General features: G+C 35.0%; 1 protein-coding gene across 9 annotated transcripts in view; it reads right to left on the reverse strand.

Moving 5' to 3' along the window:
- Positions 1-14311, reverse strand: part of LOC106874758 (uncharacterized) — a 317478-nt gene that overhangs the window by 93046 nt on the left and 210121 nt on the right. For all 9 annotated transcript variants that reach the window (XM_089337977.1, XM_089337981.1, XM_089337979.1 and 6 more), the window contains one exon: positions 8398-8524. In XM_089337977.1, the coding sequence (XP_089194103.1) occupies positions 8398-8524 (127 nt within the window). The remainder of the gene's footprint in view (positions 1-8397; positions 8525-14311) is intronic.

A 14311-nucleotide genomic window follows, 5' to 3' on the forward strand; every position in this document is an offset into this window, starting at 1 on the left:
ATCAGTCTCCACAACTTGAAATAATAAGACTGAAAATGAGACTTATTAATCCAAAAAGGAGAATGAAAACCAAAGTCGACACCAATGGGATTTGAATTCAGAGTATACAAACTTGGACTAAATTACCACAAGGCATTTTATCTGATGCTCTAATAACTATTACCATATCTTACTTACACACATGTAATCCACACACAAACATATCATATGTTAATATATATCTAACACTAGTAAGTATATGTAAATATAAAGGAAGGAAGAAAGAAGGAAAATACAGCAGGCAGTCAGACAGACAGATTAAGACATTTCAATGTATAATTAAGTTTTCAATCAGCAGTAATGTCACTGAGTATAGTACCATCTTTGGGAAGGGAAGCAATAGAGGGATAAAAAAATATAATAAATGACACAGTTGCTGCAGAGAAATAATTATACAGAGAAAAGCAGTGAATGGGAGAAGTGCCTTACAAATACCATGCCATGATCATTTTTGTTACAACCAAATGAAGTTGGGAAGTCAGACCAGTAGCTGCTAGGTCTCACAGATGAGAAAATAAAAAATAGAGATGAGTGGAAATATGATGTACTATTGAAGCCACATCATCATCATCATCGTTTAACGTCCGCTTTCCATGCTAGCATGGGTTGGACGATTTGACTGAGGACTGGTGAAACCGGATGGCAACACCAGGCTCCAGTCTGATTTGGCAGAGTTTCTACAGCTGGATGCCCTTCCTAACGCCAACCACTCAGAGAGTGTAGTGGGTGCTTTTACGTGTCACCCGCACGAAAACGGCCACGCTCGAAATGGTGTCTTTTATGTGCCACCCGCACAAGCCAGTCCAGGGGCACTGGCAACAATCTCGCTCGAAAATCCTACAGGAGCCAGTCAGGCGGTACTGGCAACGGCCACGCTCAAAATGGTGCATCTCATGTGCCACCCGCACAAGAACCAGTCCAGGGGCACTGGCAACGATCTTACTTGGCTTGCCGGGTCTTCTCACGCACAGCCCATTTCCAAAGGTCTCGGTCCGTAGTCATCGCCTCGGTGAGGCCCAATGTACGAAGGTCTTGCCTCACCACCTCAGCCCAGGTCTTCCTGGGCCTACCTCTTCCACGGGTTCCCTCAACTGTTAGGGTGTGGCACTTTTTCACGCAGCTATCCTCCTCCATTCTCACCACATGTCCATACCAGCGCAATCGTCTCTCTTGCACGCCACAACTGATGCTTCTAATGTTCAGCTTTTCTCTCAAGATACTTACACTCTGACGGGTATTCACATTGACATTACACATCCAACGGAGCATACTGGCTTCATTCCTTGCGAGCTTACGTATGTCCTCAGCAGTTACAGCCCATGTTTCACTGCCATGTAGCATGGTTGTTCGTACGCATGCGTCATACAGTCTGCCACAGTTGCAGAGATATTAAAATGATGATGATGATATAGACTATACTGTGATAATATTATAATAATGATTCCTTATGCATGTGCAATACTTCAGATCTAGACAGGAAAGGGAAAATGAGTATATGACATTTATACCTTTCTCAAGAAATTTGTAAATGAAGGGAAATGGTTTAAATCAGGAATCGAGAACTAGGTCAGAGATTCCACCAACAAGTGACTTGCCTCTACTAAGCTCATCACATAGTAACAATTATAAACATTACTTCTGAAGTATATAGTCTCCATAGAAATGTTGAGCCCATTAATGCAATAATATGTACAGATGTATTCACAAATCCGACACCACCACCACCACCACTACTACTACCACCATTTTTGTCCTCTTCTTTATAATGTAATAATAATCATCATCAACAACAGCATTAATATAATGATGATGTTGAACACTACACTAATAACAATTACAAAAATAACAGCGTCAGTAACAGCAGCAACGATGATATGAAAAGCATTTACAGTGGAGTAAATGACAGCTACAACAATTTAACCATTCGCTATAAAAATAGGGCCATAGAAACTTCCAGTAATTTTGCTTGTGTGTTGAGTCGAGTGATAGATATTGATGGCCAACATCCCTTCAGGATAGACTCTGTAATTGCCTTTCATGTAGATAGGCATTCTTGTCGATAAAGAACAGAAGGTAGTTTTCCACTGTTTTACTATGGTGACAATTGTGTGCAGAAATAAATATGGTGGTTTTAGCATTCTAAACCAGAAAACACAAGAGTGAAAGGGAGAGGAGAATTGGTCAGAGTTGTGGCTAATAAAGAACACTATTTATACATAAAGTAAGCAATCATCATTATTGCCATAGTCACTACAAGCTCAGCCTACTGGCATTTATATTTGATGGGTTGAGCAGGTCTGCAATATCATTTTCTTTATCAAACTGTCTTGATCTTTGCTCTCCTGCCTAAGACATGAACATATTCACCCTTCCAATTTCCTTTTTTCTAAAACCCTTGGAAATCATACCTCTCTAAGAAAATGATGATGATGACAACAACAACAGTGATGATGATGATGACGATGATGATGATAACAACTGGAATAGCAGGTGGGTTATGTTATTGAAAAAAGAAGTAAAGCCTGTTTAGTGAATGAGTAGGCTATGTTAACGTTTGTGAATTTTTGGCTACTGTATAAAAACTGTTGCAATAATGTGCCTGTTTCTTGTTACTCCTGCTTTTCTATTATCTAAATTTATTGAGTCGTATCTCAGGAGAGTCATTATGCCTGTAATAAATTTATTTATATTTATAGTCGTGTCTATCTCATCAACATCTATAAGCTCCATTCGTCAAGTTGACATATTCAGGTTATGTCTAAGACAACCCTTCAATGCTTTGTCTATCAAGTCAACACCAAGGAGTTATTTTTTTCTCATAGTTATAATTTATAAATTTAGATACGACCGATAGTAAAAAGTGAGAACATGGATCTTTGTCAGTTTCAGCAATAAGGAGCCAGTTGTTCCGCCAACTAAATTAACTAACTAGAATTAGTATGTATATGGTTGAATACTCCACAGATAACATACCATGAAACAGTGTGTGATGAGGTTGTACCTTTGAATCACAAGTACAACCCATTTGAGAGGCTTCTGTACAGTTTCTGTCTATCAAATTTCACTCACAAGACTTGGGTTGACTTGAGGCAATAGCAAAGAAAAAAGCTTGCCCTAGACGCTGAGTGGTGGGATCAAACTTAAGACCGCATGATTGTGAAGCAAGCTTCTTAACCATTTCACTATGCAACAACCAAAATCTGACCAATACCTAAAAGCTACATGTCAAGTTAACATCTGTTTAAAATGTGATACTCATCTAAGAAAAAGCTACAGGTTATATTAATCAACTCACAGGTTGTCCATTCAGTCAACACAAACAGCACTTGTTGATCTATTTGACATTTACAAGCTATATCTTATGTATTTGTATCTACAGGTTATGGTCCACCTAATTGCAAAACAACATTTACTTAGTATTTCTTTGAAAAGACAAGAATATTTGGCAGGTGACTTCTGGATAACTGATAAAAGTAATAAAAACAAGATAAGCAATAAATAAGAATGAACTAAGAATTTTTCTTAAGGCCCATGCTAAATCAATTTTGTACTTTATTGTTTTAGATAATGTTTAGATATGGTATACTCATTGGAGTTTCAATAGCTGGATTTTAGGACAACAAGAACTGAAAGAAAATCTCATGATGCATGCAAATTTTACAAACTGTGCTGAAGCAAAATGTCCTTAAAACAAAACAAGTGATACGTTCTATATAATAATTTCCAATACTGTCAACTTATTTTGATAAACATCTGTATGTTTCACTCTAAAAGCATTATTTCTGAAGTAAATAATTTGGTTGTTCAAATGCCAAGTATAGCTGTGTGATAAAGCAGTTTACTTCCTAACTGTGCTTTCACTTTCAATCTTACTGTATAACATTTTGGGTGTCTTCTTGTATGTAACTTTGGACGAGCAATGCCTTGTGAGGAAATTTGGGAGATGGAAACTGCAAAATGCCTGTCATAAACATACATAAAAGCTTACTTGCTACATACCTACATATGTATATAAGTAGATATGTATATATGTGAAGAAGATAAAGCTAAGAAGAACATTGGAAATTATAGCAAAAGTACAAGAGACAAAGTACAAGCTAGGGCTTGCTGTGAGGAATGTTGGCAGTTTGAGGCACCTTAAATTATGGGTAAATGTTCACTTTCTAAACATGTCAATTTATATTTGCTTCTATGTGAGAGTGTATGAATGCATGACTGAATATTTATATTCAGGTTTGTGAAGGGTACATACTGTAGCACTGGAAAGGTATGAATGTGCTGTTTTAAGTACACAATTAGGCACACGCGAGTACTGTTACATGATAGTCAGTGTGTGTTGAGCTGGGTTCCTAATACAAATTCTATTCTTTGTTAAACACTTTTCACTTTTCTAATACCTACAATTTCACGCCATAGTCAACAGAATGTTCAGAGATAAGCGATGTCAAGCTTGTTCACCCTAAAACACACTAAATGAATATGAAGTTTTTTTTATATTTTAACCTAAAAATACATTTTATGTAAGGAACATTCTCTTGTGTGTGTGTGTGTGTGTGTGTGGACAGGCAGAGAGAGAGACAGACAGACAGGTACACACACACACACACACACACACACACACACACACACACACACACACACAAGTGACTGAACAAATGAAAGAAAGTAGCACTCAAATTTGGTTGGAGTTCATGCATTTAACAACAATCTGATTCAGCTTCACATTAAAGTTTTGTGAGGACATATGACATGTCCACCTCATCAAATGCTTGGAAACACAGTAAAGAGTGTAAAAGAAATTCAAAATGGCTTCTGAGTGTTTAGGACTCCATTGGTCAGTGCAGGGCATGTAGCGGAAATGTTGTCAAAGTGACAACAGTTATTTTCTCTGATTTTAGGTCCATAAGCTGTGGAAGGATGTTGGTGTCACTTTGGTAGCAGGCTGCAGTGTGGTATATTTGGCGACATCAATTCCATGTATTGAGTACTGCATGTGGTGGGGTATGGAAGACGTTGGTGCCACAGTCAATGTCATCTCTCTGTGGAGTTTGAACACATTAGTGACAGTAGTCCTTATGCATGTGTGTGTGTGGGGTGGCATTCTGATGGTATCAGGCTACAATTGAGGTCATGTAATTAATATGAGTAGACTGTAGTCTATACCAGCAGCAGGGACAATACACTCTGCCCTTATAGGTTGATCACCTAGACCTAAGGTGGTATATCTAGGTTATCAGCAACCAGAGACTTGAAGTTCATTAACAAATGTACCTCTGCTAGCAGCAATAAGATAGTTAATTCTTCTTATTGATGAATACTGAAGGCCAGTGAAGTACGCGTTGTTTCTCAAAGAGGCAGACTTGTCGATTATGAGCCCCATGTGAGTAAGGAGGGGCCCTGTCAAAGATGTTCCATTTGATGTTGGGGAAATCATGTTGATGCTTCCAGTGTCTCCAGATGAAACGGGACAAGGAGATTGCAGTGATTAGGTGGCTACACACACACACACATTGCCACATGGTTAAGAAGTTTTCCAAGCAAAAACAAAGTCTTGGGTTCAATCACAATGCATGGCATCTTTGTCCAGTGCCATCTACCATCACTTCAGGTCAACCCAAGCCTTGTAAGTGAAATTAGGTACATAGAAACTGTTTGGGAGTCTGTTGGATGGAATGTATCAGTAATTGAAAGACTATGCCTTGTTACACTAGGTCTCCCTGAGTTTAACATTAAGGGCACACACATCTGTGGAATACTCAGCCACTCATACACTAATTCAATGGAGATCTGGTTGAATATGTTCTTTTATTTGTCAAAAACCATTATAGCCAAGGCTATGCTGGAGCTCTACTTTTGAGTATCTCCATTTTTCCTAACAATCATTTTTTCCCCCTCTGATCCAAATATTTTCTGAGAATACCATGAATGTGATTCTCTTCAAGGATAATATCATAATTTCTTACTTACACACATAGGGCTTTGATGTTTTAAGTGAAGAGAAGAATTATGTAACGTTCAAACACTCATATTTGTGATAGAGGTTAAAAGATTTCAAAAAGGATTCATACTACTACCACCACTACTACTACTACTACTACTACTACTACTACTACTACTACTACTACTACTACTACTACTACTACTACTACTACTACTACTACTACTAGTGCTGCTGCTACTGCCGTCACCGCCGCCACCACCACCACCACCACCAAAACACAAGGAACAGATTTGAACAAGTGATTTAAATCTTAGCCACAATCTCTTTTACTTTCTTTCTGAGAGAATAGAGGATAAAGCATGTTAACTCAGTGACTGCTTATTACATTTATTTTCTAAATCCTTGTTTTAGCTTTGAATATCTAAGTCAACTCAAGATAAAATGAAATCAATCTAAAGATACAATGAAGCATCATGTTGTCTGCCAACTGTGTTGTATCTCTATCCAACCATTAGCAAAAAATAAAAAAAGAGAATAATATGCAAATCAATATCTTGATAGAAGGAACACTTCCAGAAAGCAGTTTACTTGGAAAAGAGATCAAAGATTTTCTTTGATATTGTAGTACCTGTTAGATAAAATGAAGTAAATGAATAAAGCTTTTGTGACAAAGCAGTAGGAAAGAGAATGTGTGACAATATTTCCAATGATAAGCAGATGTAGAGTGGCAGATAATCCAACTGTGAATGTTAGCCATATCTTTGGCTTTGTATTAATTAGTTGCCAAAGGTAATTAGTACCAACATTTATTAGAGATGCTTCAATTAAGATTATATCTTTTCAGGTGTTGGTCTTGTTGAATATGATATATTGAATAAGATAATGCTCATTAAGATAATGCTCATTAAGTATTGCTAGTGAGTATGGTGGTGATTGATTTCCTTCAATGCTATTATTAATAAGTTATTGTGAGGTTAAGATTGTAATTTATTAATTAAGAGTAATGGTTAGAGATAGCATGTAGCAAGATGTGGTTGCAAATGTTGCCAGCATGTAATGCAGTTTATACTGAAGAAAGAGAGTGGTTGTGAAAAGATTATGCATGTATTGGTTGAAGAAGTGTGCATAATAAGCCAAATCTTTGTAGCACTCCATTCAAAGGCAATATGTAATGAAAATATTATTTTTATGGGTGCTGCTGCTACTGCTACTACTACATACTCTTGTGCATCTATCACATCTGAAGTCTTAGTCTTCTGTCAGCATGCCAAGCTATGCTTTTAAGTTCAGAAAATTTTCTGCAACATTTTGACAGATTCAGTTGTAAGAATCAGGTTATCAACATATAAATGCTTTGAAACATAACCAGTTCTGAACTCTTTCATAATAGCCTCAAGGACTCCTATATAAAGAAACTCATAATGGAGATGTAGTGGACATCTATTTTATGCTAAATTCTTGATCAAAGTTGCCCTCAAACCTAACTTCGCCAGCAGTATACTTGTACATGATTTGCATAAATTCCATTAGCCATCTTTTTACAAGTAGCTTATTTAGCACCTATCAAGGCTTTCTTGCAATCAAAAAATGAAGAGTAGCTTATTCTTAGCCAAGTAAGAATGTCATTTTCAGTTACCTCTGGCATAAATTGTAATTGCATCTTATTCAAGCTAACCCGATCCTCAACTAACTTTGCAAAAATTTTCTCAGTTGTTATGAAGACTTGATCCATTGGTTAAGAGTTAATGTCTCTGAAATTGCTAGTCTCTGGTGCATCTGATGTCCTTGAAGTAATTAACAGAAATATTGCCACACCAGTCAGTAGGGATAGCATCTTCCTGCACTACTCAATTAATAAACATATACATAGCCTGATGTTTTGCAGCTATAAACAGCTGAGTTTGCTGCTTTCCTTACTTTCATTCCCCTTACTACACTATCTCCCTATATTAAAGCTAATCTTAGTAGTTGGCCTCATTGTTGTAGCTGATTTTTCATCTTAACTCATCCTTGATTCAGCAGATCTATGCTTAAAGGCATCCCAGCCATGACTATCACACCTTTTCTTTTCAGGGTTCCTTGAGACATTTAATTTGTGAAAAGGTTGAGAAACACTGCTCTAGACTGTCAAAAAGACTTTCACATAGTTCTGTATAACCTCAGATACTAAGCACTGATACTAAAAAACTTTCAGAGATTTTTCAGCATTATTTAATCTTCAAATGTAACATTTTACACGAGTCTATCAGCCCCATGTATGAAGAGTTCAATTTCAAACATTCCTCTGAAATAAAGTGGAACTTCAAACAACTTACAAATATTTTTTTAAAATTATAATGTGATTACAAATAATTCAATGCTGAAACATTAAACTGATTTTATAAATATTGGAAACAATAAGAGAATGAGAAACTTACCTTTAATTCTTTTATCTCTTTCCGTGTCTTGTAACCTTTGTAACTGGCTTGTATTTTTGTGGCAGCATCCTCAAGAGCCTCATCAGGAGGGAATTCTGACAGTAGTTCACTTTCAGTTTCAGGAGCTCTGTTAAAATAGAACCAATTCTAAGTTCAGTCCTTTGTGTATTGTATAAACTTCAGTGAAAATACCCACATAAGTACCAAGCCTTTACTCACTAAATTTCATCTTACTGACAACACCTCTATACATGGCTGGTATGGCTCTCATAAGCCATTTGTCTACTACTAGCTTCCTCAACAACCGTCAAGTCACAGAGTGTGGGACTCTGTCAAAGGCTTTCTTCAAATTGATGAATGCTAAGAACATCAGCTTAATTTAAGCTAAATACATTGCCTGCAATTGCCTTACTAGAAGCTAATTGCCTTCTTAATTGAATTACAACTCTTTCTGTAAATTTCATGACCTGATCCAGCAATTTGATAACCCTGTAATTACCTTTCTGTAAGGCATCACCTTTATACTGGTAACAGTTGACCATAAAGCTGCTACACTAGTCATTGGGTTTGACACATTCCCATACAACTTGATTGATTAAACAAGTAACTAGGCTGTATCCTATGCTGCCATATATTTTAAGCTACTCAGCAGTAGTTCCTGATAGTCCACAAGCTTGCCCTACCTTTATCTATTCATACTGCTGTCTGTTAAACTGGCTAATCTCTCTGTTGAATTTATGTTGAGAAAACTCTCTTCATCCCATACATTCTCCGCACATATGTATTGCTCCTTCACCATCATGAACAGGGTAGAGTGCTATTGCTAGTATGTGTGTGTATTTCATCAATCAATAATATTAATACACTAACTTTTTGTATGTACCTGTTGTGTGTGTCACACTTACTTCTAAGAAGTGGCAAAGCGAGAGACAGGAGGACAAAGAGGAAGTAAGAGAGAAAGAGAGAGTGAGAGAGAAAGTGAAGGAGTGAGTGAGAAAGAGAGAGAGAGAGAGAGAGTGAAAGAGACAGTGAATGGTGACGGTGTTCGTTTTTGTGTTTTTAAATGTTTATCACATCGCAAAAGAAGTAGATACATAGATACATATACACATTGTTAAATCAAAAGCAAGAGAAGAGGGACACAAAGGAAGTGAAAGAGAAAGAGAGTGAGAGAGACAGGAGATACATAAATCCAAAGAAAAGTTCATATATAGATACATAGACACAGCAAATATTGGCTGTCAGTTTTACTTTTCATTACCACACAAGGATAAAATTAACTCACAAATGAACACAAACTTAGCCCACGCAGTGGGACTGAACCTGAAACCATGTGGTTGAGAAGTAAGCTTCTTACCACACAGCTATGCCTGTGCCTATAATATAAATATATATAATGTACAACAACAGTCAAAATCAATTTCAACAAGATTTTGAATTTCTCACCTACTATGTAGATAAAATATAGAATAACAACTGTTTTTTTTTTTTAGATGAACTATGAATGTTCTTTGGGGAAAGTTTTATGTTCCATGATATATAAGATGTGTAGGGTAAAATAAATATACACATGAATGTTGTGTATGATAAAACAAAGATGTGTTGGTTGAAATATAGATGCTGAGCTAGAAGGAAAACACAACACATAATCATAGAGGAAATAGGTATGTATTGCAGCTGCTGCTTAACAGAATGTCTTTGGAGAGATTAAATGATTAGCTTTCTAAATGAAAATGATAGGAAGAGTAAGTTTTCTTAGTTTATTTTTAAAAGTTATGCTAAGTTTAAGATAAAACTGGATTGGTTTACATGCTGTCAGTACACTTTACGATAAAGGTGCTCTAGACTGATGAAATAGTTTACACAGAGCCAAATATGATGACAGACAATTTTATTAATTTCAGTTTTCAGTTAAAAACGGTTTTTACTTTTATTGTTGTAGCTATACAGCTCATAGCAGGTAAGTGTGCACAGTGAACACTGACCTGCCACAAGTTGTATAGTTTTGATGTTACTATCCATGGATCACATTTTACTGAGGCAGACATCATGACAGTATCTTGGCAATCTCTTTGGATTATATTTTTATTTATTTATTTTGCAGTTTATTATTTACTTTTCCATCTTGCTTGTTATTCCTTTTGGCACTAACCCACTCTAGACCACTTCATTTTTTCCCATGATACAAGTTTGAAGCATGCATACCTAAATTAATTTCCCCTCTGCACAGAAATTGTGCAGGAGTGCATTCTTATGCATGTGCACACATGTGTAATTATTTTCTTTTCTCTGTCTATACAAATACACATATATATACACACACTCACACACACATATATATATATATAACAAAGGGCGCTCTCTCTCTTTTCTCTCAGACTGAAGTGCAGATTGGTATGATATTTATGTGTGAAGTGTAGTACTGCATAGTAGTGAAGAACTATCTCCTAAATCAGTAAAGTCTATCTGCCTTCAAGTTTTGCAAGATTTGAATTCTACAAAAGAGCTACAAAATAAATAAATAAATAAAAATGAAGCAATTCCTTAAAAACATTGGTTGAGACCTTTCTGAAAAGTGAAATAATTCTTGACCATAAGGTTGAAATCCATTTTAAAATCTCACTAACTGTTAAGTGAGCATGACTGCCTTAAAAAGTTATAAAAATCTCCTGAAATTACAAAAACCCATTCAAATCATAGTTGTATGGACAAATACTAAGTATCCATTCAATACTGGTTATCTTACATCACACTCAACTCAAATCTAACATTGCTGGTTACACTAAAAAACAGGGGTGACTAGAACCTGACTATTCTCAAATGATTTGCAGTGCTGCTGACTTCAACAGAGTGAAATGGCTGAAACAGATAAAGCATAGAATTACATGCTGATTGGATTGGTTTTGTGTTGAAATCTTTTTTATATGTTTTGCTGTATTTATAAGCTGGTCTCTTAATCCTGTGTCTCAATTTATCTAGCACTCATGGATAAGTATTAAGTTTTCTTTGAATAGCGCCTTCCAAAGAGAGAATTATCTATCTATTTAACACTTTGAAACTGAGCTAAACATTAGGAAAATGCTATTTAAAAACTGAACTTCAGCATATTTCTAGGTGATTCACCATCAAAACAATTGTAATATATTTTTAGTAAATTCAATTTTGTTTGAGAATTGTACTTCTGAACTGGTTGAATTACTAAGAAGCAATATGTTCAACATTTGTATAACTTAGAAGATATTTTTTGACTTTATACTACAGGATATATAAGATATGTTGTACTAAGGCTTTGTACTGTTATGGTATCCAAACAAATATTATCTCAATGTTCTTCCTATATTTCTGCTCAAACAACTTCACCTTAGTACTTTAATTCACTTGAAAAGATTTAGTTTTTAAGTTTGAAGAGATAAAACACATGAATATTATAAAATGTCTCTTTCTTTAGAATCTTTCTATAATTGAATGGAAAACTGCTTTGGCCAATAAAACAAAGAATAATTAATCTCTCAAGAGAATACAAGCTGAATATTAAATTATATCTCAGTTTATAGAAAAATAAATCTTTTCATGTAAGATTAACATTAAAAAAAAAAAAAACATTAAAAGAATGCAAGAAAGAACTGTCACAGAAAATATTCTGTAGTAGCATTGTGTTCAACCATATATATTAAAATGCTCTGTATGTTTTTTTTTTAACTATAGTAATTCTAGTTTAACTTGATAACAGAAGAATTTTTTTTTCTTTCTTTTCATACATTCTGGGTGTAGTAAAAAATAAACTGCAGTATGAAGAGGCACACTGGCAATGCTTTGGCTACTATAGATTATGAATTATTGCATTTCTAAATTGCCATAAAAATGGGAAAATTCCAGTCGGTAAAAGAGAATTGAAAGCTTTTATTCTGCTTTGTGATAAACAACTCATCAAATGTAAAATAAACATGGAAGAATAATTTGCCAATTAGAGAAACTTAAGAATGCCGGAAAGGTTGCTGCAGATCAACGTATTTGTGTTGGTTTTGATAGAAGACATTGTGTTAGACTATGTAAAAATTTAATTTCCTATTTAAGTCTCTGGTCTAAAATAGCTCTCATTAATGAATGTGAAAAGAAAAACAAACCATTAATACAAGATTCTTTTTTTCCTTTCCACTAAAAAACAACAACATCAGACATTCCTGTGTCTTTTACTGATAAATGTTTTGAAAAGGTCACTAGCCGACAACCAGCCAATGTTTCTAAAGTGCAGAAACCTTTATATCAGCAAGATAATCATTACAGACGAGAAGTCCATGTATTTTATGGCATTTACTTATTTTACTTTAACCCTATACTAAAGAAAAATGTTAGCTTTATTTGACTCAATGTGTGTGCATGTATGTGTTTGTGAGAGAGAGAGAGAGAGGGGAGAGAGAGAGGTAGAAGAGAAAGTTAGAGAGAGAGAGGGAGAGAGATAAAGAGAGAGACTGGACATTTTTAGATTCTGAGTAGGCTGGTTCCCAGGCAGAGCTAAGATGATATTCCTTTGATAACAGTTGGGTGTAGGCAAAACTACAAAGCCATTCTTACCATATTCACAAAATAAAACAGCTATTGTTGTTGATGGCATTATTGTGCTAAGGTTATCAATGTTGCACTTTATAGTAAGAAAAGATAAAACTACATTAAAGATATTTAAGTCAGTTAATAAGCTGAATTTGGTCATGATAAAGTTAAAATGCTAATGGTGACTAACCAGCAAAGAATTGTCATTGAAAATAACATGAGAAAAATATTCTTACTAAAAGTCATATTGTATCAAGTAATTCCTAATGTGTTAACAAACTTTCACTCTTAATAAACTCTTTTATATTTCTTCTTTCTTTTTATATATTTTCTTCTTCCTGTTAGTAGTTCGACTAGTACTAAAGTTTTAGATATTTGCAGATTAATCGTTGAGGAAAAATGCCCCCCACTGCTGGCCACATATCTTTTATTTGTTTCAGTCATTGCACAGTGCCATACTGGGGCACTAACTTGAAGGGTTTAGTCAAACAAATTACCCCTGACACTTATTTTTTAAACCTTGGTACTTATTCTATTGGTTTCAAAACATTATATAATCAAGACTCGACAACTTAATTCATTTAACAGAACCAATATACATTGGCTGAACATCTCCAATAAACAAAAAAACACATCATTGTATTCCAAATATCATACAAGATACAAATGCTTGGTACAACCATTTGTGACAGTTTGTTATCAAGGCTTGCTTTTGCCAAGACTGAGTCATACAATAATTTTTTATTCTTTTAACTTACATACATTATTGTATTTTTGCTTAAAAACCATTGAATTCTTTATTTTCTATTCTCTTGTAATTCAATGCCCAGCCAAATTTGGTATTAAACATTTCACCCAACCCTTCATGCCTATATTTTCCCATTAGCCACTAACCTACAATTATTCAAACTTATATTTCTGAGATATTTATAGTTGGTCTGAGGAGGAGGGATAATTTCATTTGCTTCTGAAACAGGCATTTGCTTTCTTAATAATAAATCTAATACGCTGAACAATTTATGACCAAAAAAGAAAACTGCAATTATATATACACAATTAAGTTCCCTATGTCATTTTCACACTAGGTTCAATAAGTTAAAGGAATTTTTTATATCCAAAAGACAAAGAAATAAAGTTCTTTTTTACCAAGGAAACAATTAGAAGTACATTGTAAAGTTTCAAAGATGTATTACGCTTCCATTTCTTTTTAATCTACAGAAAGATTTCCAGCTGTTTGAGATGACAAGAAGTTGATCACTGTTGGTTGATATCCCATCACTTGAACAGTACAGTGCCTATAGACTGTAAAGTTAAATCCTGTTGACCTGTGCTGGTATCTCAGCAGCCATTTGCAAAAGTTGGCAGC

Source organism: Octopus bimaculoides, chromosome 20 (genome assembly GCF_046866305.1).
Source record: "Octopus bimaculoides isolate indiv1 chromosome 20, ASM4686630v1, whole genome shotgun sequence".
In the NCBI taxonomy this organism is placed as follows: domain Eukaryota; kingdom Metazoa; phylum Mollusca; class Cephalopoda; order Octopoda; family Octopodidae; genus Octopus; species Octopus bimaculoides.